This window comes from Pseudopodoces humilis, chromosome 2, assembly GCF_049639895.1.
Source record: "Pseudopodoces humilis isolate 2021_Gansu_Grassland_sample_001 chromosome 2, ASM4963989v1, whole genome shotgun sequence".
Taxonomy (NCBI): Eukaryota; Metazoa; Chordata; class Aves; order Passeriformes; family Paridae; genus Pseudopodoces; species Pseudopodoces humilis.
The window spans coordinates 23,990,710-24,016,697 of record NC_142201.1 but is presented as its reverse complement, the minus strand read 5'-3'; the positions used below and the strand labels follow the sequence as shown (position 1 = coordinate 24,016,697).

Here is a 25,988-nt window from a genome sequence, read left to right as displayed (position 1 = left end):
AGGAGTTTGCTGGGAATGCTTTTCTAATCCCCTAGTGCAAACAAAGTATTTCAACAGAGCAGTCCATTCACATTGTATGGAAAAACACAGTTTACAAAGTAGGAATCACCAGTAAATAGAGATGTAGAAAAAACCCCAGGTTTTATTTATGATACAGTGAAGTTGGAATGTAATAATAAAAGCCAAGAAGCACCTGAGGCAGAAGTGAGTTACTGAAAAATCAACTGTCATTGCTATAACGTTAATCAGATTATGCAAACATGAAATTTGTAGCTGATCCTTTTTTCCCCCTCTTCTCTTGCAGTGCTGACAGACAACTTTGGGTTAAATTGTTTCTTCCTACAGAAGGAAAGAACAAGCCGTTGTGGAAATTATCAACCCTTTTTGACAGGAAAAGATGGTGCCAAATAAATGCCTTGTTTTTATTTTTTATTTTATTTTATTTTTTATTTTATCCTCCCCTTTGCTTTTGCAAGGAGGATGACTGTGTGCAGGTTGGGAAGGTGAGGTGTGGCTGTCCCACTGCCACTTGTCCCCAGCTGCCAGGACAGGATCCATGCAGGGAGCCAGCTGGCAGGGCTGCGAGTTCTGTGTGTGAGGGTCATGGGGCATCGAGCACCCCTGCAAACCCTACCCTGGGTGGGTGCTGCTCCAACATGATGTGGCTAAAGCCTGGTTGTGATGAGTGGCTTAATTTCAGAGGGGAAAAGGTGCAATGCAAAAACCAATTGCTGCTGCTGTGTAGGTGGTGTGATACAGATGAAATATCCACAGCACGGTGGAGCAAGGGATCCTTTGGCTTAGGGTATGTCTAGGAAAAACACCATCAAGCTTATAAAATGAAATGATAATCTTCATCATGTAGACTTCTAACCAAACTGAAAGAGTTGCATTCTGTGTTCACTGCTTTTGGGAGCCCGTGGGCTTTGTTATCGGCAGTGGTTAAGTGCTAAAGCATGGTGAGGCTTGGAAAAAAAAAAAAGACTGTGTTGGGTATGTTTGAAATGCCCGAGCACAGAATACTAAAATGCAAGTTAGGTTTCAGTGCTGGACATGAACATTCTGGACCCCAGTATATTTTCAGTATTTTTCAACAATTTAGGACTTAGATCATCCTGTGTTAATTTATGGAACTGCAGCTGTTAGTGTTTACTGTTGTGACAAATACAGTAAATAGAAAGATACATATAGTCTTCAGGTAAATGCGGTGGGTATCTGACCAAGGAAACCTTTTACTACTGAAGTTTTTTTTTGGTGTTTCAAAGCTGTGAGTATTTCTATCATTTGGCAAATGATATAATATTATACTAGCAAAAATTGTGTATATATACTGCATAGTGGGAGAACACAGTACTAGATCTGTTAAACTTAATTTGTGTTATACTTAACTTGCTTTTACAGACATTTAAAAAATTAATTTCCATTCAGCTTTTGAGGTAATAAGTTAAAAAAAGCACCAACATGATTTATTCAATTGTCTAACCACCACAGAAGGCTCCTCTGTATAAGAACTGCATGATAAGGTGGTTCCTTATACTGTGAGGGACTTCTATAGGTTTTTCATACAGACTTGACATCTGCTGATATGGCTTCGGATGAGTCCTGCCTTGAGTGTGTCTCCCGAGGGCTTGCTTTGGAAGGGCTGGTCGATCGTGGTGAGCCAGAAGCTGTATTTGTTTGCAAAGTAGTGACAGGTTCCGCGTGCGCCGTTGCATTCGATGAAAGGAGTTGCCCTGAAGTCTTCCAGGCAGCTCCCAGGAGAAACCAGCGACTGTCCTCCACCTTCATCACCAGCAGCAGTGTGCTAAGGGAGACAAGGAGGGCAGTGTTCAGAGTGCAGCCTCAGGCAGTGCTGTCATAAACTTACATGTGTGAAAAGAGCAAAACCACTAGAACTGTTCCTAATCCTTATCTCCAGAGCAGAGATTTGGCCAGTCCTGCAACTGTGTAAGGTTTTGGCCACGCTATAACTATATAAAGCAGCTAGCCCATATGCTGATGCCTCTTTGAAATCTTCTAACAAATATCTTTTCTATAGTTAAGATTTCCACGTCTTGGAAGTCTTAGAATTGGAGAATCATTGAGGTGGAAAGGGCCCACTGGAGGTTACTTCCCCCAGTTCCCTGCTCAAAGCAGGGCCAACACCAAAGATACCCTCAGTTGCTCCAAGGTGCTGTTCAGTTACTAATACCTCTAAGGATGGACCTCCCACAACTTGTCTGGGTATCTTGCTCCTCTATTTTATTACCCTCACTAAGAACAACTTTCCACCATATATTTAATTTGAATTTCCCAAATTATAAAGTCTGTCTTACTCTGCATTGTATGTGAGGAGCACTGCAGAAACAAAATTAGCTTCTACACAATAACTACTTCCCTGTATGACATGTTTTTTTGACAGCAAATTACAGCAGAATCATGCATCTTTACACCACTCAACTGTTGCTGTTGACATGTTCTGTGATAATGGACTGAGTGTTACAAAATGGGCATTTTCTCTGTCCCTTTAAGAGCTATAGAGCTGTATTTTTAAGTTATACTGTAGAATTTTTGTTAGGAACTGAAAGAATCTGCAATATAAAAGAAAGCAGCTGGAAAACAGAGTTCTTAAACAGTTTTCTAAATGTAGGGAATGTAAGAGGTAGCATAAATTATTACAACTTTGAGGCCTCTGCAGTTGGAGCTGGAAAGCAGATAGTAAGAACTGCTAATGCTATTTGAGCCCTGGCGTGGCTGCAGCCCTGCTTGGCAACCTCAGGATGAGCACTGGAATTCCATGCTTGGTCTGTAAGCTCCAGCTCTATGCCTGTAACATCTCTTCTGGTACTGACTATGGCTTTTTACCCTCCTGCAATGCTTACTCATATGGGATGTATGATAGTGGAGTGCCCTCGCTACATGAAGTCTTACTTCTCTGGGTGTTAGGGCAGAGTCTGTGCTGACTGAGGATTGTACCTTACTCAGGGGAAGGAGGTGACAAATTTAAACCAAGGAATTAAAACAGCAGGTACTCTGAGAAAACCACAAGTGTGCTCTACTTCTTCCACAGTTGCCTGAGAAGCAAAAATGTGTAGACCAAGCACTTCATTTGCTCCGCAAGCTAGCTGGGAAAATGGGAATTCTTCTCACAGTGTACCACAGTGCTGACAGACTTTGCCCTGGCAAAAAGTTCTTGCTAAGGTGGCAACTTTGCTCTTAACAATGCTCAGTGTTTACACGGGGCTTTGCAAATATTTAATTAATTCTTGGCATTCTTGTGAAGTAACTATGAGATTGGTATCAGGGCTTTTTACAGAAGCAAAAGAAAGGTCAAACACAGGGATGGTAAAAAATTTGACCTACTCTCTCAAAATGTGGGGATTTTTTTTTTCTGTACCTAATTTTGGATTTCCCTGTATCTTATTTTCTAAAAAAATTAAGTTTTTGGTTTTTGACATACAAATGGTTTGTGGGTAAGATTGGCTATTGTTTTTATGACATCTTGTGCCACAGAAATCTTATTTCTTTTCCAACACTGTTTACTTCAGGATTCAGCCCAGTCTTCAGTAAGTTAACAACATGGGCATGCTGCTGCAGGTTTTGACTCTCGTGTTCATAAAGCAAGTTAGAAAAATGAGCATCTGTCAGACCATTCACTGACATTTTAGCTGCTCTTTATCATGTTAAGCCCTCTGGTGCTCATATCATCCCTTTGTACAGTCTTGCAAAAAAAGGTCAGGCCCTTCAGTAGGTCTTCTGCTGCACATCCAGCACTAAGCTTTTCTGTAATATCCCATTCCCTAATTATAAGATCACAATACTAAAGAGCTCCTGTAAACCATGGAATGTACAGCTCAGCCCTTATTGTCATCAGAGATACAACTCTGAGACTTAAATTTTAAAACACTCAGAGGCCATCTCTTTTTGCAGAGTAAGTGAAAGACTTTGGTTTCAAAATCTTCGACCAAAACACCAATGATTTTTAAATTTCAAAAAGAATGACAAAAGCATGTTGTTACTTTTTTTTTTCCCTAGATCAGCTTCTTAGTAGTGATGTATAAAAATAACTCCAAATCTTTAGCTGTTAAAATGCTATGTATGCTCCTGTTGCACCTCAGTGTAATTTTATTTAAGTCACATCTGTCCTTTTGTTCTGTTCTGAAGTGCTATTTTGTACATAAAGTAAGGTCTCCAGATGCTATTCTGACAAGAGACAATTTTCTCTGAAATTCACAGAAATGTTCATTTTCCACTTCTGCTTCCTAGAAATTACTTTTGTACTTCCCTGGTTCCTCAGTATGACTCATGGTTTTGGTCTTGCTGGCTCTGAAGCAGAGCAGCCTTACTAGTACAACACACTCAAATTTAAAACCCATTGCTGCACAAAATGTGACACTGGAGACCAAATACCATGAGGAAGGAATATCCGATCCACAAACTGCGCCAGCCTTCAGGGCAGTGAGGAATAGAAGCTTCTTGGCTGTGGACAGCAATTGCCACAGCTGGGGCCTCACAAACGGAGCAGCGACTGATATACGGCTTAATGTCTTCTTCTGCCACGGGCATCATTGGGAGAGGTGCTGTGGTTGAGAGCCAGTAGGATTTATCATTTCGACTTGCATAATAACAAATGTCCCCAGGGTTACAGTAGAGGAATGGCATGGTGCTAAAACGGGACAAACACGAGCCAGCCAGCCCTGTTAAAAAAGAAGAAAAAAAGCAATCATTCTCACAGAAGACAATGCACACTTTCAGTTTCCTGCTCTTTCCCAACTACCTGTCAGGAAAGCCCAGTGGTCCAGAATGTTTTGCTGGCTTCACAAGTTCCCTCAAACAAAACTAATGACTTGCTGGAGCTCTCTTAGGGGCACTCCATGAAGTCATGTAGTTTTTATATTCTCAATTCGGTGCTTCCTAAGCCTGTTTTCTGTAGTCCCAGCTTTTGGAATCGAGGCTGCTGCCAGCAATATTTGTACATACCTAGATCCTGGTTGTGTGCTTTCTCTTGTCCTTCAAAATACAGTAGGCTGTATCCACTCCAGAGTTTGTTCATGCCAACTGGGCACATTGGCTCTTGGTCGGACTGGCTGTGCTTCACCAGCAGGTAGCCCATGCTGACACTGCGGCCCGGCATACCTGCTGGCCCAGGGCTACCGGGGCGGCCCGGCTGACCTTAGAGGAGGGAAGAAAAGAAGGAATCCAACTGGGTTTGTGCTCCCACAAATGACCTGGTGCTAGCTGATATTCCAGCTAAACTGCTGACTAGCACCTTAATGGCATGATGCCTTTTCCTTATGGTATGTTGTTAGAAGAGCTGCAGGTCTAGGATTGTAACAGTTGCTTTTGAAGTAGATGGGTGTTGGATCAGGCTCCCCGGTTTCTAAGATAATATTATACACCAGAACTACAGAAAGTCACAAAGTTCTGATGAATTTGAGCATACTTTCTACAACACAGATGAGAAGACTTTTCCTTTAAAATATTTTCTTAGTCCAAGATTAACCAATGGTTCTTGGACCTGCTGCATTTGAGTCATACACTTGAAACTGTGCTCTGCAAATACCTTTTTCTCTGTGTGCTTAGCTAAGTGAGATAATAAAAGTTCTGCTCTTTGATTTGATAAAGACAGGTATTTCTTTTACAAATACATTCCCTTAAACTTCATCTATCCAAGTATCACCTACTCAGCCATTCATCTCCATGAATGTTACTGTTGGTTAAAGACTAGGCTGAAAATACTTAAAGAGAATAAATACACTCAGAGCAAAACAAACTCATGAGTGGACTGACATCTACAGCTATCAACATTTATTCTGAAAATATTGCTGTAAGGTAACTGTTAACAATTAATTAGTTGTTATTATTAGTTATTGTGAAGTATCTGTGAAGACAGAAACTGTCCTCCACTCCTCCACCTTCCTCTTGCTCCCCACCCCCTCCTCTCTCTCATCTCCTCCCAGGGAAGTAGTAACTACAGAGCAATTAGGTGCAGAGAAATGGGAAAGAGGAAAGACGTGCTGTGTGATATCTCTTACCTTCAAATCCCACTGGACCCTGAAATCCCATTCCTCCTTGTTCTCCTCTGGAGCCAGGAGGAGCTGGAATGCCACCCCTGCCTTGGAGTCCAGGCTCTCCAGGTGAGCCTCTGAAACCTTATACAACAATGGTTGTAAGCACAGTGACTGCAGACACGTCAACTTGCCCCTCCCACTTTGTTAACATGTGCTCTACTTGTGTACATTTGGTTCTGTCTGCCGGGTTTACTAATTTACACTAAAGGCAAGATCCTATAGTACTTGCTCAGGCAAAACCACCAAGTTCATTGGAAAAGGTTGCTAGGATCAAGACTACATGCATCCCACAACCCTAATCCTTCACTCTTGGCACCACTTATCTCTGGTGAGGCTCATGGCACTCATAGGTGCAAGTGCATCAGCTCTACATGACACTAATGTTACATTATTCCCTGAGCTGACAGCATTCCCACAAGGATGTGCACTTTTCCACCAAAGATGTTCAGTCTTGATTTGTGCGAGAACCGTATCTGATGTTGCTTTGGCTATGTGAGCGTTACCATGTAGATTTGGCTACATGAGTATTTCCGAAGTTATTTCCTCTTTCGCTTATGTTCTGAGTGCTAGGAGGAGGAAGAAAGCTGAAACCTCAGCTTTGGAAGACAAAAACTTGACTCCCCTTTCTGGATTACAGACTTTTAAGTAGAAGAGCATCAAATCTGTGCTCTAGTGGCCTCACTCTGCTAAGGGGAACAGCTTTCAGTCAGAATGTGTGATTCCTACCTGGATCTCCTGGTGGGCCTGGAGGTCCCATATCTCCTGGGCTTCCCTGAGGTCCTATATTCCCACGGGGGCCTGGTGAACCTTGTTCAGCAACCAGCCTTGGAGGATGAGGGGGCGGCCCAGGAGGGCCTGGAGGTCCCTGGAAGCCTGTCAGTAGAAGCAAGATGAGAGAGTTCAACTGAAAAAAACAACAACCACCCTATATTTTTCCTTAATGTACTTCCATCCAGAGACATGTTGGTCTTACTTGGCTGCACATGTATGAAAGGTCTATGGTCTGCAACTCACCAGCTTGGGTATAGCAGCTATATTATATTGGGGAAATATGTGTGGGTATGGGATGCCCAAGATGAGACAATCTCCAAGTATGGGATCATCTCCAAGGATTGTCTTCACTAGGACTGTACATAGATAAACAGAAGGAAATTAATGACGCTACTGCATTTATGACACAGGAAGCTGGGAAGTTCCCCCCAAACAGCTGCAGCTCTCTGAGGTGCAGCACCATCTTTTGGTGGGTTTCAAGAGACACAAATACATGATGGCATAGATAGAGTGATGGATTTTAAAGCTATCTTTGAATGTTCAGTATGTCTGCTCTGGAGGATTCATTTAGACAAGAAATCCTTCTTTTTATTAATACAAAAAGTAGCTCTGATTTTGGAGTTGGCACCTCATACAAGTCAAATTCATAAAGGCAAAAAATTGACTATTCATGTTAAATTCATAAATGCAAAAACATGACTACTCGTTAAATTCAGGCATCTGCCCTCTGGAATTTCCCAGGATTCACAGGGAAGCAGGGCCAGTTAGGTCAGCTCTGTGGAGCTGCAGAATGAGTGGTTTCAAAAGTGGTTTCATCTGAGTGCACACACTTACCAGTTACTCCTCTATCTCCCTTGGGTCCGATGGGTCCCAGATCACCTGGAAATCCTACTGTGCCCATAAAGCCAATGACACCTTGTTCACCCCTACGACCTTTAATGCAAAATGACAAGTGGCATTATTGCATTTCAGTACAAATCACGTGAGTGCAAAAGTCATGGTATTAAAGCTGCAATAGCATAGAAGGCTCCCCTGCTTCCTGCCAAGATCAGCACTTCCCATCTTTACCTTTTGATCCAGGGAATCCAGGCAGGCCAGGTCTTCCTGCTGATCCAGGGTCACCTCTGCTTCCTTTTGGGCCAATTTCTCCAGTCCTACCTGCTTGTCCACTTTCTCCTTTGCTTCCTGGTGGAGCAGGTATTCCAGGCTGCCCCTGTGGTCCTGGATAGCCTGTTTAGAAGACATATAGATAGCAATCAATTTATACTTAACACCTGGGCACAGAGGAAAGTAACAGAACTATCTGTGTCCCATCAGGTTGTATTTCCTTAATTTAAGCAGGGGACAGACTTATTCAGAACTCCCACTCCTCCTGCTCTCAGGCAGGCAGTAGTGGCAGAGGAATTAGAGTATGAAGTTATCTCAAGCAGGATTTCAGGAGAAAGAGGGTGCCTGCTGAGATACAGCCTTCAATGAACTATTCCTTCATCAGCAAATACCCCACTTCACTAGATGCCTCCTTGCTTCATCCTAAATTATCCAAGTAGCCAGAGAGAAATCAATCAGAGAGCAGCAAGTATCTGACTCAGAGCCAAGGACTTACTGTTCTGTGTGTCTTAGTGCTTCAGTTGATCATCTGGAACCAAATAAGTACTTCATGCTGTCTTGGGAATTACGGGAACAGCTTCTTTTTCTAGAATTGCATATTGCCTGAAGCTAAACCTGGCATGTTTCTCTTCAGTTACCTCTGCTGCTTACAAGACATTTGGACCTTGTTTCTGAAGAGAGAGTGACTCACTAAGTAGGGTTTTGAGTGGGGCATCTCTTGTGCTGCCTTTTGAAGCTGGATCACATGAGGATACGATTGCAAGATGTATGTGGCAAAGTAAGAGTGAGCCACACTTGTCTCACCGTTTTGGCTGGGATATGGTGTTCCTGTTTCTGCTCCTGACTGCTTGGAGAGTTGGAATCAATATGCAGAGTCAGGCCAAATAACACTTTCAACTTGGAAGCCTAGGTATTTTGTTGGTTTACAGCTGGTTTGTCTATTCTGAGTTTTTGCTAAGTTTACAAAAAAATTTCCATCCATCATATAAAGATGTTAGTGGAACAACTTCTGCTACAAGCTCTTCACAGTGGCACTACAGTTTGAAATGACTGTGCAGTCCAATGAGCAATAGGAATTCTTAAGAAGGAAGAGCTAATACTTTCCAGTGTAATTTAGCTTGCATGGTCATTTCACATAGGAGAATTTTGTAAATTATTAAGACAGTATTTAAGACTTGCAAGTCTGCCACAGACCTCAGATTCTAGAGTAGTAGATTAGCATAATCTAGATTAGCATAATACTTCTGAAAGTTGTTGAGAGAATTCTGGATTATTTAATCTTTTATTTGCATGAAGATCAAACCCTTCCATCAGGACAACCTGGAGGAACTGCCTTTTGCTTTCAAGAGGTCTGTATTTATTATCTGATGTACCAGGAGTTCTGTCCAACAATTTTAATGCTGTGTTTAATAGAGCTGCTTTGCTGAATCAAGACAGAAATAACAATGACTGCTGTTGCATAAATTACCTGGAACTCCATCTAGACCTGGGGAGCCTTTATCACCAGGATATCCTGATATATTTGAAATCCCAGGAGGCCCTGGAAATCCTTCCTGCCCAGGAATACCAAAGGGTCCTGGGACTCCTGAAAGGAAGAAAATAAATAATTAATATTGCAAGGAAAATGCACAATTGCAATTAAAAGGACTCACCTTAGACTAAGGGGTGGGATTTTCAAAATAGAAAACACCTGCAGTTTCCACTGATTTTTGTTTAATTTTTTTCAGATAATACTGTGGAAGTTTTTTTTTTTTTAAGAACAAAATACTAGTTCTCTGCCAAAGCTCTCTGGGTAGCTAATTACATCTCACTCTGTGGAATACTAATAATCTTGTGTCTGCCAGGTAAAATAGTACTTCAAGATAGGAAGTACTCAAAATGTCCTAGGTATACTGAAGCAGGCAGGAAAACAGCTTTGTTCTTCTGTGTCTGCAGGGTCAGTTAAACCTAAAAGTTCAAATCCAAGAAGTTCTCTAGAGATGAAAAATTGTTAAGTGGCCAAAAATCTGCTCTACCAATAACAGATTATTCTTTTAAGTGTATTGAAGTTGTTAGGAAGTTAACCTTCTGTTTATAACTGTGACAAATAAATGTGAATGAAGCTGGTTTTTTTTGAATGCTTGATAATAAATCTCTGAATGGTGTTTGAGATGGCACAGCATGTTAGTAACAATGAAGTGTAACACAAAAGAATATGAACTAAGCAGGCAAAGGTTTATATCTCTGTCAGTCCTTAATCCTATCAGAGCCAAAATGTTGGAAAAACTTAAAAACCAAACCCACAAAAAACATATTAATTAATTTATTTGTTCCTAACATCAGTCTGGTGGCTTCTTGATGGACAAAAGCCAGGTAGTGATGCATTCTGAGATGAGCACAATCTGTTGCAGCACAGGGGGTTGGAGCTTGCTCTGCACAAGGGGTAGATAGCACCAGCAAAGCACTGTGTATGGGAACAGAGCCCCCGAGGTGCCAGCAGGACCATCACACACCGAGAGATTGTGAGGCTTTCAGGCGAAAGGCAGATATGGACAGATTTGCAACAAAAAGAGAGAGGGGTCATGCACTTGTGTAACTGTAACTTTATCAAACATATTTGGGGAGCTGATGGCTGGGAGTAGCCTCTGGTATTTGTAGCTTGCTGAGCCCAGTGGGTGCTACAAGATGGGGAAGGATCCAGGTGGAACACAGACTGCTGCTTCTGAGCAAGGGCTGGCTGAGCTGCAGCACGAACTCCAAACACTGACCTTCCCAACTTTGGGAGTTCAGCTATTCAGCTGCCTACACCAGAGTGTATTTTGTGACATCTCTAACACCCACAGGTGAAACAAATAACAGGTGGATCCCATTCTCTGGAATACAGACCTGGAACACCTCTGTCTCCCTTCTGTCCCGGAGGTCCTCGGCTGCCTTCTACTCTGCTTGGCTCTCCTGCTTCTCCTTTGTCACCCAGTGCACCTGGGAAACCTGCAGAGCCGTACCCATCTGGACCTGTTGAGTTGTTCAGAATAAAGAGGAAAGCTGAAATGTTTCTGCATATAACAATGCATGCTAAATTACATGTACAGAGCATGTGGATTTACAAAATACCCGAGTCTGTAGTGGCTCATTGAAAAAAAGGCCCATGATGAGAAAAAAGGCCTTGAGGTTTTAACTTTATCAGAAGAAAGAAGTTATGATTTGAAGTTGTGTTCTAATCCACCTGTGGGGTAGCACATAGTGCATGAAGTTGTTTGCCAGAGCCCACAATAATGAAGCACATTCCAAAGCTTTGGAGGACACAGTTAAGAAAGTTGCATCACAAAGATTTCACCTACCAAACTTGAAGCCAACACAATGCTGTGCCTGTGAACAGGCAGAATAACAGCCTCACTTACCTGGTGATCCTGGTAAGCCCTTAGTGCCTGGTAAACCATGCAGTCCACTGATTCCTCTTAAGCCAGGCTGGCCTGTTTTAAAATGACATTCATGATTATCATAATACTTTCTATTAGTCTACATTCCTGGGCAAAAAAAAAAAATTAAATCAAATGCTTGAATAAATGCTATTCTGTATTAAAATATGGTGTATTATATACAAATGAATAAATTACCATAAGTTTATTTCAAAATACACCATGCTATGGTTTTGTGATTGGCAAAATTCATTATTATCTGATAAACTCATTACTCTAGAGATATTTTTAAAAATATCTCTGATCCATCTGGTAGCATGCCATTAGTTCCAGTCTTGCTGCCATAGTTTTTTTAATACTCATTTAGTTTTCCAAAATCCTCAAGCCAAGACAATTATGACATAATTGTAGATTATAAATGTGGTTATAATAAAGCTGTCTTCAGGAGAAATTCACTCTATGTCATTTAAAAAAAACCCAACAAAACCTTAAAAAAATGTCTAATAGCTACTGTTAATGTTACTATTGTTACAGGTAAAAGTTATTCCATCTATTTGTACCTGTCAAAGTGATAAGTATGATGTTAAAGCTAGACAATGGCCAGAGCTCTGAAGGACTATTCAGTCTCAGAAAAATAAGTGTCTGTCTCTCTTCACTGTCTAAAAAGGCAGTTTTCAGAACTGTATCAAAAGCTAATCAGCTTTGATGCAGATTCTGATAGAAGTATCTTATTAAAAGCAAGGTGATTTCTGGCTGTAAGGTAGAAAAAAATCTGCTAACTTAATATATTAAGGAATTAAGTGGTAACCACTGAGATTCTGTGTTCTGTCATACAAACAGCTTCATTATAAACCATCACCTGCATTTTAATAGCACAATTCTGTCTAAGCCATAGGTCATTTATTCTTGAAACCAGATATTGAATCAGTTAACAGTTTTTGGTGATGATTGAGGACAAATATGTTGCTTGCTATCTAATGCCACTTTATAATATTCTCATACTGTATATTAATTGCTGCATGTTTAATAATTTTTTATTATTTTCCTAGCTGTCATGAAAAATGAAAATGTTTCCTGAAAACTGCTTTCCTAGTTGAAGAAGTCATCAACAGTTAAAATGAGCTGAGAAGACACCAGAAGCCATAAATTGGCAGCCACGTCTGTCTTTGTTAATGCATGCACCTGGACTTTGTGAGGAATAAATATTTTAGCAGAGGAAACTGCCACTCTGAACTGCAAAACCCTCCTTTCTTCTTCTTCTTCTTCTTCTTCTTCTTCTTCTTCTTCTTCTTCTTCTTCTTCTTCTTCTTCTTCTTCTTCTTCTTCTTCTTCTTCTTCTTCTTCTTCTTCTTCTTCTTCTTCACCCCAAAGGAACATTTGCAAGTGCTCCCACAGAAATGATTGAATAGCTGAAGCTGTACAAATACCTGCTTGTCCTGGTAAGCCTGGCCAGCCGGGAGTTCCCTTTTCACCTGGAAATCCAGGTGTCCCAGGGCTTCCTTGTTGCCCTGGGGGGCCAACCAGTCCTGGCAAACCTGTGTGGCAACAATGAATCATTGCTCATGATCATCCTTAAAACCAACAGCCCAAACACAGACTTGTGCTACTTTCATTTTCCCAGGCAGCAAAATGAAGACTTCCCCTTCCTAATCTCATTGTGACTGCTCATCCAAGTGCAAGAAAACTAAAGAGAGCACAGGTAGGAGAGACTAAGTACAAAAGAACAACTCATTACAAACTTCAGGTTTGTGACAACCTCAGAAAGACAGTGAACTCCTCCTATTAAAATGATGACTTCTATTGCCAGTTACAAGAAGTGATTTCACTGCTGTGCATGTCACTTTCCCTTTCTGCTGTACCTGTTTTGCCTTTCCCACTGAGAAGCTGATCACACAAGAACTGTTTCCCAGCAAGGCACATATCAAAACTCTTCCAGTCTTGGCTGGAGTTTCTAAGCCCTCTAATGAGAGCAGTGTGGAGCAACTGTTCTGAACGAGCATTTCCATGATCCTCCTGCAGTAAGACATGTTCTTAAGTCCTGAGTGTATGATCCAGCCACAACTTAACCTGACTTGGCTTCTCTTTTACAGTTGGCCCATCAGCCTGGCACAAAGGCTCTGTAACTGTCCTGGAGGATACTGACTTCATTTATGGCAGAAAAGGTCATTGAAAAGCCCACTCCTTGTAGTACTGAGACATCAGAATACCTGAGTTTGCCAGCAATACAACTTTGGACACATGGTTGCTACAGAAAAGGAAAAACAGGTATGAAGTAGAGTTAGGTTTTTGCTATTTCCTCTTCTGCCATGAGTTCCACATCCTTGTCACTGCTCCTCACCGATTTACAGAATGATGAACATATTAAAAGACTTAATTACTTTCTTTTGATGGAAAGAATATTTTTTCCCTCTTTCAAACAATGTTATTCTTTGGAGTGTTAAAAAGAATATTTTACCTTCCTGTCCCACAGAGCCAGGGACACCCTGCGTGCCCTTGAGACCTTCAATGCCAGGGAAACCAGGATCACCACCTTCTCCTTTTGGTCCCACACCTCCTCTTATGCCTGGAAAACCACAAAACCAGTATATTCTTTTCATAATATCTATACAACCCTAAAAAGATAAGCATAACATGAACTTGGCTAATGAATGGGTCCTGGTCTTGCCACATTCTTCTAGTCAGGGTGCTTACATAATCTGGGAGCATGAACAGTCCTCTGGTCAAATGATCATTACACTTGTTTTTAAAAGGACTCCCCAAATTATGTGGAATATGACATGGATGTTCAAGTACGCTGCATGTAGAGGGAAATTTAACACATTACTGACAACCCAATCCAAAATCTACAACATTTTGCTATCTCACCTTCTACAATCGTGGCCTGATAATGCTCCTTTTGTCATCAACAACAAAACAAATCATATAGAAATGTTTACTGGAGTTGCCTATGATGATGCCTGTTTACTGCTATAATGGTTCTTTCAGCTGAAGAGGTAAATGCAGCGCATATTAATTTCAATAAAGAGAAGATTAACCTCTCCAGGAGCTGTCATGAGAGTGTAAGTTCAAAAGCCATCAAAATCCCATAGAAATCTTCCTCTCCCTTCCTCTGGGAACTTTAGCATGTGAAAAGTAATACATTCAGAGAGCAACTGTGAAATTAATACCTGTTAAGCCTGGCACACCAACTTCTCCTTTAAGGCCTGGCATTCCTGGTAAGTTTATAGTCTCTCCCCGATCACCTATTTCAAACAAAAATGAGCACATGAGTGGTAAGGCTTTAATTTAAACAGTGCTTCCTGTTGTTTCGAAGGAATTGCAACTTCAGAGGCAAAATTTGGCAATAATTATCTTTGTAGAATAAAAGAGAAGTAAATTAAAGACAGCAAAAAAGGTGTCTAGAACAGCCTCCCTTCTTGCCATGAATGGATTTATCCATGGACAGCACATATTGCATGAAATTAACAGTTAACCTTTTTATAGTCTTCCACATTTACAATATTATTCTGTAAGACTGTAGAAAGTCTCTTTGAGATTGAAGATGCACTGAGACCCCTCAGAACTCAATGTCAAATATTTTATGGGTGATGAATACAGAGAGTGCTCAGATAAGAGAACAAACTCACCTATTTCTCCATGTGAGCCAGGAGTACCAAAATGGCCTGAAATTCCTGGAACGCCCTTTTCTCCCTATCATATGATTGAAAACAGGCAGCAGTTAGTGAAGATGAGGATTTATTCAACCTTCCAAGCCACTGACTTTGGAAATACTAAAAAAAGGCTATTAAATGTACCATTTTTGAGCTTCTGTAGCACTTTATAGAGTAACCTGTTAGCAGTCATTTAATCTAAATCAGGACCAACCAAGGGACAAGTTATGTTTCCAAAGGTTTAAGTTTGAAATTGAGGACATCCTATTATCCATATATACCAGTGAGTCCTTGTGCTGGTTTTGGCTGGGGTAGAGTTATTTTGTTTTCATAGTAGCCAGTACAGGATTGTGTTTTGCATTTGTGCTGGAAACACTATTGATAACACAGGGATGTTTTCATTCCTACTGAACTGCACTTACACAGTGTCAAAACATTTTTTGCTTGTCACCCCACCCTGCCAGTGAGCAAGCTGGGGGAAAGCAAGGATTTGGGAGGGGACACAGCTGGGACAGCTGACTCCAACTGATCCAACAGATATCCCACAGCATATGGCATATGAGGCATGTGGGCTCATGCTCAGCATATAAGGCAGGGGGGATGATGGACTGGGAGGGGTAACAATGCTCAGAGATTGGCTGGGCATCAGCCAGTTGGTGGTGGGCAGTTGTTTTCATTTGTATCACTTGTCTTTCTTGAGTTTTATTTATCTATTATTATTATTATTATTACTACTACTACTACTACTATTATTATTTTTTGTTATTCTAGTTTATTTCAATTAAAACTGTTCTTATCCACAAGTCCTCTCACTTTTACCCTTCCAATTCTCTTCTCCCCATCCTGCTGGGGATGTGTGGGGGAGTAAGTGACAGGGTGGGGCTTAGCTTCTGGCTGAGGTTAAACCATAACAGTTCTGCAGTCCTTGGTTAAAAAAAATCTTACTGAAACCTAAAGGCAAAGAGAACATGAGAAAGGAACATAGTTTTTGTCTCTCTTAAATAAATGATGTCTGTGAGTCTACTTTCAGGCTTTTTCTAAGCATTTATTTCTCCCAGTGTAACTTATTTTGAAGCCAGAGTGAATTACAGTGAATTACCCTCTAGAAGCTAAGATTCTTAGGCTCTTTTACTGTTAGATAAGTGACAGTGACTAACTTTTGGCAGTGATACCATTAAGTCCTGGGACAAAGAGAAAAGTAAGCCCAACACTGAGAATAATTTTTACCAGCAGCTGTGGCAAAAGGATCAAAGAGCTAGAAGGAACCATCTGGGTCTTCACTGGCAAAATGCCGGCTTATGAAATTTGGATGTCTCATAATCAGAAAATAAATTACTCTGCTTAATGAATGTTGGAGGGAGCAAGGAAAAGTATTTGATCTATTCATCCAGTGCTTATAGCATTTTTATCTTTTCATTGCTATTGTTCAGCAAAATTTCAAGGGGTGAATGAAATTCACCTGAGAAGCTGAATGCCAGCACAAGGACACCCTTATTCCATGAACTCACTCTGACTCCTGTGGTGCCAGGGAAGCCTCTGATGCCAGGAGAACCAGTGGGACCAGGATACCCTTTCACACCTGTCAGCCCTTTCGCACCGATGTCTCCTTTCACACCAGCCACATAGCTGGGATGCCCAGGGGAGCCTGGGGTTCCTGTCTTTCCAGGAAGGCCTGGCATTCCCTTGCTACCTGTAGGCAGGAAAGAAGAAAAAATCAGTAAGGGAAGACTGACACGCAGTTCCTTGTGTGTAATAAGTTTTCCTGCTACTGGTCTTCTCAGAACATGGCACCACAATGTACTGTACAAGGCAACAAACACACACACACACACACACACCCATCATCCTTCAAAGCTTTCCTTGGGGGTGACTCTCTGAAATGCCAGGAGCTCAGTTTCTGCTGTCAGAGACCTTACTTGGGGGGCTGCAGCCAAGTAGTGCAATGAGCAGGGACTATTTAATATGGTAGCTGAGAAAAAGCACTAAATGATAGTTCTGAATGTGCTTGCCTTTTTACTATGACCACTGACCTTTTAAGCCAAAGAATCCCTTCGTGCCCCTTTCTCCAACATCTCCTTTTTCACCTTTAACTTCCATCATCATGCTGGGCATGAGCTTTGGAGGTTCTCCTGGGGGGCCTTGGTCTCCACGGTCACCTAAAGGGTAAAAAACCCAACCATGTTACAAAATGCTGATCAGTAGCACAGTCAGAAAAGGTGAACAGAAGAACAAATTAGGAAAAAGGGATGATCTTGCACAATCTACAGAAAATCCACTTCCATGAAAAGTTACCTGTGACAATACAACAGGGCAGTGGAAGAGTCAGGTTTAAGAAAACATGAAAACTGAGTTAAACTTTTGTACATACAATCCTGGGAGTCGGACCCAGACTGCTCTGTGATAGATAATTTATTTGTCAGCAGATCAGTTAGGAATCATGTGTTTATAAAAAAGCCCCAAAACCATGGTTTATAAAAAAACCCAAAAAGCACATTGGAGAAAGCACAGAAAAGTTTAGTTCTAGTGAAAAGGAAATTCTCCATCAAAAAGTCTTGATATAAAATAAGGTGTTTGGATTTCTTATCACTTATAGTGTTCATTCTCTTGACTTTATGGTTACTGGTGATATCAGTAAATAATGTCCTGAAGAAGGGACCCATATAGACTCTATAAGTGTACCTAGTTCTTTGTGGGGTGCACAGACCCCACAAAGTAGAGCCAGTATAGGCCAGTAACCCAGACTCTTCTTCTATGATTATGTACTGTCTTATGCTTCTTTGCCAAGAAGCATATTTGCACTTCTCTTCACAGGGGCTGCTTTCACACTTGTCTTTTGCCGAGACTGTTGCTGGGTTCACTGTTCTGCAACCTCTGAATTGCAGACACTTTTTAAAAAAAATACCAAACTCAGAGTCCCTAGAAATAACATTTTGGTCTTGGGGAAAAGCATTTATTTAAAGATTATTGTGTGCAATCAAAAGAGGATTGTTACAGTTTTCATTTCACCAGCAATAACACCAGCTGAATGTTTGTGACTTTTAAGTTTTTAATAATGTTTGTGACTTTTAACTACTTAATTTTACCTGCTTAATTGCCTGGTTTTTTGACTATTCAACTGTCTTTACAGTACAACTGGAGAAAAATCCAAGTATTCTCCCCCAAACATCTTATGCTTCCTGGGAAAATGCTCTCTTGACTTCTTCACATGTCCAGAGGTGCCACTATCTGAGTTCAGTTGAGTGATGTTTGTCTCCAGCCTCGTGTAAAGAAGTAACCTTTCCCTGAGTCTAAAATCCAGGCCTCTTGGCCAGAGGCCCATGTGTGAAATGATGGAGGAATGTCTGAGCTAAATTTACCACGTGAAAAATGTGTCTTCTTTGTCTTTGTGTCCTTGCAAAATAGTTCTGCAGATGTGAAGAGCAAACACACTAACTAGTACAACCCATAAGCAAATACCTTTGAAACCACGTGCACCCTGTGAGCCTTTATCTCCTCGAGCCCCAAGTGGGCCAAATTCTCCTTTGATTCCCTTGATGCCTGGTCTTCCTTTTAGGCCTGTCATGCCTTTGAAACCATCAATGCCAGGTGAACCTCTCAAGCCTTTAAGAAAGAAGGGAAAGAGAATTGTTACTTCACTCAGATTTCTGCAAACCAGCAACACATGACTAAAATGGTATGAAAACTTGAGTGCAGCAGTACCTATTTTCTGGGTGCCTTGATACCTACAGCAATCTGGAGCAAACATCCAAGCTCTCTGAGGGGCAGCAGAGCTCCTGAGGTAGTGTACTCTCAGGAGTGCACGAACCTGCCTCAACTGGCCAAGAAGAGATGTTGTGGAGATGACCAGAATTTACTGCATTCTTCTGAGAGATCAGTACCACCCCCCTCCTAGAGATGAGCATGAGGTATGCACCTTGTTCCACATAAGATCTGTAGTTAGCCTGGTCTACATGTAGAGATACAAATCATGGGACAAGGAGTGGCTGGTCCTTTCTCACCAAAAATTTCCCTACTTTATTTCTAAAAAAGAGAATGCTGTTTTACATGGGTAATGCTAACAAACAGATCTTAATTTTTCTCAGATGAGAGCCGATCAGTACTCCAGAGCCAGTCTTGTACTGTCATTCCAACTGATGAAATTGCAACATGCATTTTTTAATTGTGCTTTGTGCTCAACTTGGCATCACATGGAGTTGAGCCCTGTCAAAACTCCCTGTGTGGTGTAGGCAATGTTCATTACCATATGTGTTTTCTCGTGGCTGGCAGGTGAAAATCTCACCTTCTCAACATAGCATTAGTATCCTAAAGTTCCCATCGAGGTCTTGTGTTTGGCGTTGCTCAGTTCAGAGCTCCCAGCTTTAAAAAAACTTTAAAGCCAATGTTTGGGGAAACATCTCTTAAATTTCACTGAAAACCAATGAGACTAGGATGATTTTCTCTCTTTCAGAGAGAAAACAGTAAATACTGTATATTTTTTAAAATAAGAAATAAAACAGCCATTGCTCTTCTAAATAGGGCTGCACATCACAAGGTAGCACTGTGCCAAGCCCAACACAGGGGAAAACAGGCAGTAATTTTGGAATATATTAGGCATAGTATAATTCTACTGTTTTAAATAGAGAGAGACCAGCAGATAATACGTCTGATTCACATCCACACAGAACAGCTTTAATCAGCTACTGTTTTCAAAGCAGCAGTCCAGAGCTCACCTTTATCTCCTGGAAAGCCATCCATTCCACTTATGCCAGGGGGCCCAGTCACACCACGTATACCGGGTAATCCCGTGTGACCCATGTCACCTTTGTCACCAGACAGACCCTTCAGGCCCACAGGGCCAGGAAAACCTTGCTCACCATCTTCTCCCCTAGCACCAGGTGGACCTGTCGTGTAAACAGGAAGAGTGAAAAACGTTTGGATACAGATGATGATTTCATACAAGGTAGCTCAGGAGGGAGAAAACTGCTGTCCTACCAACTTCGTATTAAAGGGTGGAAATTAGGATTTTTTCATCAAAGAATTGCAGAAATGATTGCAAAGATGAAGTAGCTCATCAGCATGAATGAGCCTCACTATCAGTTTGGTTCCACACTCGCAACAGGACCTTCCCCTGCTCTTTAATTTAAGAATTAAGCCCCTTTTCCATAAACCTACCCTCATTTGGTGTCTCCCTTTTCCCAGTGTGCCCACAGCCAGCTCTGACCTGGCTTGGTAGGGGGCTACAGAAAGAAAAGCAGTAGCTCTGCCTGTCAAGATTATCCCCAAACCTAACTGCCTGCTGTGGAAACCATACAGCTGCCCTGCCACAGAGGAATGGCAAGAGGAATGACACAGTTACTTCCTCACCGAGAGGTCCTTGAGAGCCAGGCCCACCATCTGGCCCACGGTTTCCTGGTGGACCTGGGAATCCATGTGTTCCTGGTGTTCCTGGTAATCCCATCAAACCAGGGAGACCTTGTGGCCCTGGATCTCCTTTGGATCCTGGCAAACCAGGGCTACCATCCGCTCCTAAAAGACCAAAATCATGCATTAGAGAGCGTCATATGTAGAGAACTTGTTTTTATATATTTCTTCTGTGTACACCTAGGCTTTCCTGGGTGTGTTTTTCCTTTGAAAAATTCAGTGACAACAGGGAAAGCAAATTAAAGGACTGGTCTTTAGATTTAAAATAATTGACATTACCAGCAATGATCTCAGTATTTGCATCAGATAGATTGATTGACTCTTCCAAGTTAATGGTAACGTTACCTTGATGTGGATATACAGCTCGGTCTCTTTCAATTTTAATCCCAATCTTTCTATTTTAATCCAAATAATTCTGTTATTCCTGATCTTTCTGTCACATCTATCTTAGTAAGAACTGAATCAAGCAGCTGACTGAACCACTGGAATAATGCTATGTATCTTTTCTAAAATGTTATAGGCAGGAAAAGTAACATTTAAGACAGATGGTGGGAACTGTGTTATTGTTTAGAAATTTTCACATAAGTTTGTTACAAGGCATTGCTGTAAGACTGATACAAACTCCTAAGCAAAAAGGCCCTAATTTTACTTAACGACTTAATGCACTGGGTGAAAAATGATGTCTCTACCATATACGAGCAAAGAGGGAAAGATAATGCCTGCTTTTCTTTCAGTTTGGAGAAACAGCAGCATACAAGTAGTACATGGCATTTAAAATCCAGGTCAAGTGGATCTCCTTTTCTTTATTCAGGTTTCACATCAGTGTAGGTCCATTGGCTTCACTGTAGTTAAATGAGCTTTATAATTGTGGTCATTTAAAGTGGGTTTTCTCAACAACAGCATACAGGCTTTAGTTTGCTATTCTGAGTGAAGAGGCAAAGGTGGTATAAAGGAATTTCCTCTAAAACTAAAAAACATTCATACTTGTAGAAAAATTCACATGCTATCTGGAGCCATTCTGTCAGAACTGCAAAATAAATCAAGAGCAGACAAACTAGTAATGCTTTTTATTTTCACTGTATTTTTTGCTACTGAAAACTTAGTTCAACAAAAATGCTTACAAAGAGGGTGCAAAGTCACAATGTATTTTTTGTCTTCAAACAAAATTGAGTTTTGTCTCCTTTTCAGAGGTGCTAGTGATGTTTTCTGCCTTTTCTCAAACTTGTTAAGGGCCACAGAACTGCTTTCATCCCTTTCCTTCACTCTGGGGCTCTACTACAGGTAAAACCAGCTCTCTTCACTTCAAATAACTCTGAGAAGATGATGCTCTTCTTTATTTATTTTCATCAAAAATCATGAGAAGGACACCCAAAACTAGTTCCTGTGATAAATCTTGCTTTGAGATAGTCATAGAATTACTTCATAGAATAGTCCTTGCTTAGTTCCACACAGGGGAAGGGGGTAATCAGCAGTCCAAAATTGAATTATGTGTCCAAATGCAATTGGAACTGTGTAGCAGGGTATGCCAAATTCTCACATGTACTTTTGAAAGTGTTTTGCAGGGTTCAGAGAGTAAAAAAATCAGATTTTGTAGAGAAACTGTTTTCTGGAGGGATTTTATGGTGTTTTTCATAGTCTATGAAATAACAAACTAAAATGAACACCCTGAAGTTATGAGTAAGTATATAATATTATCTTTTTCTTATTTGGTAGTGTCCAAAGACTGACAAGATAAAATAGCTTATTAGCAGTTACCTAACTCTATGTCCTCTTAGTTAAAATTTCCAAATTCAGCACTACTGCAATGTGCTGATCACCAAAACCATGCAGTACCCAGACATCTTTTGGTGTGGGGAAAAAATCTCAGTATTATTGTTGTATGGAAGTGAAAAGTCAGGATAACAGCGACACCACCATTCTCTTAACTACAGTGAAAAAAATTAGCAGTACATCTGAAAGTGACAAAGATGAACAAAGTCTGGTTCTCTGGTATTCTACTGTGGTTGGTTTCATGTAGAGCAGTGTGAAGGACAGCTGAAGATAAGCAATGGATCTCCAGGAAGTGTTCAGAGGACCCAGGCATGTTGGCAAAAGCTGACACAGAAGTGGAAAGAATGGGAGGTCATCAGGCACTGGGAATTGGTAGTGGAGTCATCAGTACCTCTTCTGTTGCACCCTAACATGGTCTCTTACTACTCTCACATCCCTACAGTTTGGCTGCATTTGTATCACTCTTATGCAAACCTTTCTTTATTTGAAGAAGCTGTTACCTCTAGCTCCTGGTACTCCTTGATCTCCTGGTGCACCTTTCAACCCTGGGAAGCCGGGGAAGCCGACATCCCCTCGGGAACCTGCTGCTGCTCCAAAAACATCACCAGGAAGGCCCTTCGGTCCTGGTGCTCCCGGAGCCCCGGATTTTCCTGTAAGGCCTGGGTGTCCCTGCAGTCCAGGTAGACCATTTGGGCCTCTGTCTCCCCTGGGTCCAGTAAAACCTATAAATAAAACAGGGACTCGGATCACAGAACTCACTACAAACGTTGGGAGTTCAAATCCTAGATATACCAATATAATGTCCCCATTACCACAAATGACAAGGTAAAGCCTTCTTCTGGACTGGAAAACTGGAGCTGGACTGAAAGTTAAGCCCAAGCATTGGTGAAAGCTAGCATGGAAAACTGCAGAGAATTCCCTGTGGCCTGGGAGCCATATGGGAGCCCAGACTTAGCAATTAGAGCACTCTGTAGAGCTTACCAGGGAGATAGATGTTCATGGTCCTGCCCTGTGCTGCACAGAGCCATGTTTTATGGTGCATCACTTGCCTGCTGATCAGGACATGCATCAGCTCTTTTGCTTTCTGCATTCCTATTACAGATGCTGTAGATGAGACTAGAGAACACTGTCAGGCTGTGTGCTGCCTGAGGGCAAAGCAGCACCTGGCACTGGATATGGGAAAGTTCGCAGCACGTCAGAATCTGTGATGATTTAGGACTTTGAAACCAGATAACTCAAAAAAAAATTCCAGAGAGCTCATAAATTAAGTTTCATCAGTGGCTTCTGTAGTGGGGTACAGAAAAAACCCCAAACAACTCATTACCCAATGGCTTCTGTAGTGGGGTATAAAAAACCCCAAACAACTCATTACCCAATGGCTTCTGTAGTGGGGTACAAAAAAAACCCCAAACAACTCATTACCCATTTCTCTGACCAAATAAACTTGGTCAACCACAGTGAAGAGGTAGTTTCTGGAGGTAATTCCTGTAATTGTTGCTGGACTGACTGATGATTTGTGAACACACCCACTGCAGTTTATATGTGCATGCCACTGCATGGATCACATCTGCAGTGGAACACACACAGGCTCATTTATACTAATGTTGGAAAGAATTAAATGGAAATACTATTTTCTTCCTTTCTGCATCATCATTATGAATATAATGCACTTGAAATCTAAAAGATCTTGTTATTGAACTTCTTTATGAGAATGTCATTAATTTTTACCATTATATTTAAAATATTGAACAATAAAGCAGATTTTAAAAGGTTGGCATCTAGGAAATTTTTCATCATTATGGAAGTTGCAATAAATACCTCTGGATTTGAAAAGTAGTGTTTTTGTCTAATGGCTTATTGATTCAATGTAGAAGAGAAGATAAGTGAAAATGTACCTGGAATCAGATATTTGTATTTAAGTGACTGCAGTAAAAAGGTCAAAAGCATATAAAAAATGACTAATTATTTCAAGATACCTGGAGGACCTGGGAATCCTTCCCGACCTGGATCACCTCGTGTACCATTTAGCCCTGGGAAACCCATTGGACCTGGATCACCTGGGAATCCTCTTGCACCTTTTGCACCTATATAAAAGAAAGTACGAAAGTGTGATCTGAACAAACAAAACAGAAATGTGCATGTAATGTAAAAAAACATAGTAGTAAATATCATCATGGTGTGTTTCTGGATGCAAAGATGAAACCTTAAAAAAAAAAATAAATTAATGGGGCTGTACAGTAGCTCTTTAGAAGTATTCAAGATCCCAAAACATGGACCAAGAATCTAGGTTAAGTGCTTTTACAAACATGGATTAACCTGGATTAAAGACTAATGATATGGAGACTACTAGGGTAAAGATAATTAGTTTCACAGACTTTTGGAGCTTTTCAATATTTTGTAAATTAAGGCCTTTAAGTTAAGGTCAAAAGGCAATGTCAAAAAAGAATGTTCACAGAAATCGGCACAGATGAGATGCAGTAGGAGGAAAAAAAAAATCCTTTCCCTGCTAAACTGATCATGGAACAAGAGCAGACTGGTTTAGATAACCAAGTAGGAGAAATGTAAGGCTAAAGTTTAAATCTAATAATCCCTCAAAATGAATACAAATTAACTAGCCTACTTACTATATTTGTAACATTACAGGTCTAGAGAGTAAAAGAAAAGAAAAAGAAAGTTGTGCCCTGAGAAAAAAAAAGGAAGTGCCAGTTCTTCTGGCACTGACTTCTTGCTCATACTGATTTTTTCTCTGATTTTTTCTCCTAACAGCTAAAATAATACCTCACTTCCCTGTGATACTGTATTTGACATTTCAGTAAGGACAAATATTACTATTTTTTAACATCTCAAAACCTGCAAGCACTTTGTAGAATTCCTTCGTTGTGTTGCAAAAATTATATATATTTTTTTCCATGCAATAGTTTTATGACATGAGTCTCATTAATTCACTGTATTACAAGATCAAGATTTTTTAAAGTTCTTTGAAAAGAATTCCTGTGGAATGCTTTGTTCTCCTGCCCTCCCCAGCACTTTAAACTTTTTAAGTTCCCAGCTCAGACTTGAAGGTCAACAACATGCTTTAACATTTAAAATGTTGTTGCTTAGCATCACCATGAAATACAACTCAGTTATTCATTACTGAAAGCAAGTTTCTCTCCACACTTTAACTATGACAAACCAAGGAAAATATCACTTGGATTTTGATACTTTTTTCACTTTAGTTTCCTGGAATTTATATTATTTAAAATAAATAATATGTTACTGATTATTTGTAGTTTTAATTATCATTTATGAAGGGGAGAAGGAACCATTTAGAAAGATGAAAAATAAGGTGTACATAACCAGCCAATGCAGTGCGCATAATATTTCACAGTGATGTACAGGATTATTTTTCTTTCCCAAATATGAAAAGTAACTTCTTAGAAAGAAATCAAAAGGAAAATCTTAGGCTTTTAGGTCTCACTGAAAAATTCCAATGTGCCTCTTACCCAAATGGCATCTTGGTTTTGTTTCCCATCTGCAATAACTGATTTTCATTAATTCTGTTCAGTATTGCACTAATTAAAAAGCCATGTGAGAGAAGGAAGGTGCAGAGGGAGAATACAGCCACCACTTACGACATATTTCAGGAACTCATTATGTGATGTTACCTGGTGATAACGTGTCGTGCTGAACAGCAGCATGAAAAAGGTTTTTATTTTGGCCAATGTAATGTTTGGTTTGCAAATGTTTTAGCTGTTTGAGACAGAAAACAGCTTCAAAATTTTATTCACCAGCAATCCTGAATAACCAATATGTAACTCAGGGCAGTCTGTGTGTGTTGCCAGGAATTTCAAAGGAACACAAGG

The 25,988-nt window shown here is 40.7% G+C and overlaps 1 protein-coding gene across 3 annotated transcripts in view; it reads right to left on the bottom strand.

Annotated features, from left to right (window-relative positions):
• Positions 1-116: 116 nt before the first annotated feature.
• Positions 117-25,988, bottom strand: part of COL4A2 (collagen type IV alpha 2 chain) — a 138,310-nt gene continuing 112,438 nt past the window's right edge. For all 3 annotated transcript variants that reach the window (XM_014248586.2, XM_014248569.2, XM_088050974.1), the window contains exons 28-48: positions 24,120-24,227; positions 22,644-22,865; positions 20,317-20,478; positions 19,683-19,853; positions 18,430-18,573; positions 17,004-17,129; positions 16,482-16,663; positions 14,950-15,013; positions 14,491-14,565; positions 13,779-13,886; positions 12,751-12,858; positions 11,306-11,377; positions 10,794-10,919; positions 9,397-9,513; positions 7,890-8,051; positions 7,656-7,754; positions 6,777-6,923; positions 6,015-6,131; positions 4,960-5,151; positions 4,390-4,676; positions 117-1,804 (exon numbers count right to left, since the gene is read on the bottom strand). In XM_014248586.2, the coding sequence (XP_014104061.2) occupies positions 1,550-1,804; positions 4,390-4,676; positions 4,960-5,151; positions 6,015-6,131; positions 6,777-6,923; positions 7,656-7,754; positions 7,890-8,051; positions 9,397-9,513; positions 10,794-10,919; positions 11,306-11,377; positions 12,751-12,858; positions 13,779-13,886; positions 14,491-14,565; positions 14,950-15,013; positions 16,482-16,663; positions 17,004-17,129; positions 18,430-18,573; positions 19,683-19,853; positions 20,317-20,478; positions 22,644-22,865; positions 24,120-24,227 (3,044 nt within the window). In that variant the 3' untranslated portion in view covers positions 117-1,549. The remainder of the gene's footprint in view (positions 1,805-4,389; positions 4,677-4,959; positions 5,152-6,014; positions 6,132-6,776; positions 6,924-7,655; positions 7,755-7,889; positions 8,052-9,396; positions 9,514-10,793; positions 10,920-11,305; positions 11,378-12,750; positions 12,859-13,778; positions 13,887-14,490; positions 14,566-14,949; positions 15,014-16,481; positions 16,664-17,003; positions 17,130-18,429; positions 18,574-19,682; positions 19,854-20,316; positions 20,479-22,643; positions 22,866-24,119; positions 24,228-25,988) is intronic.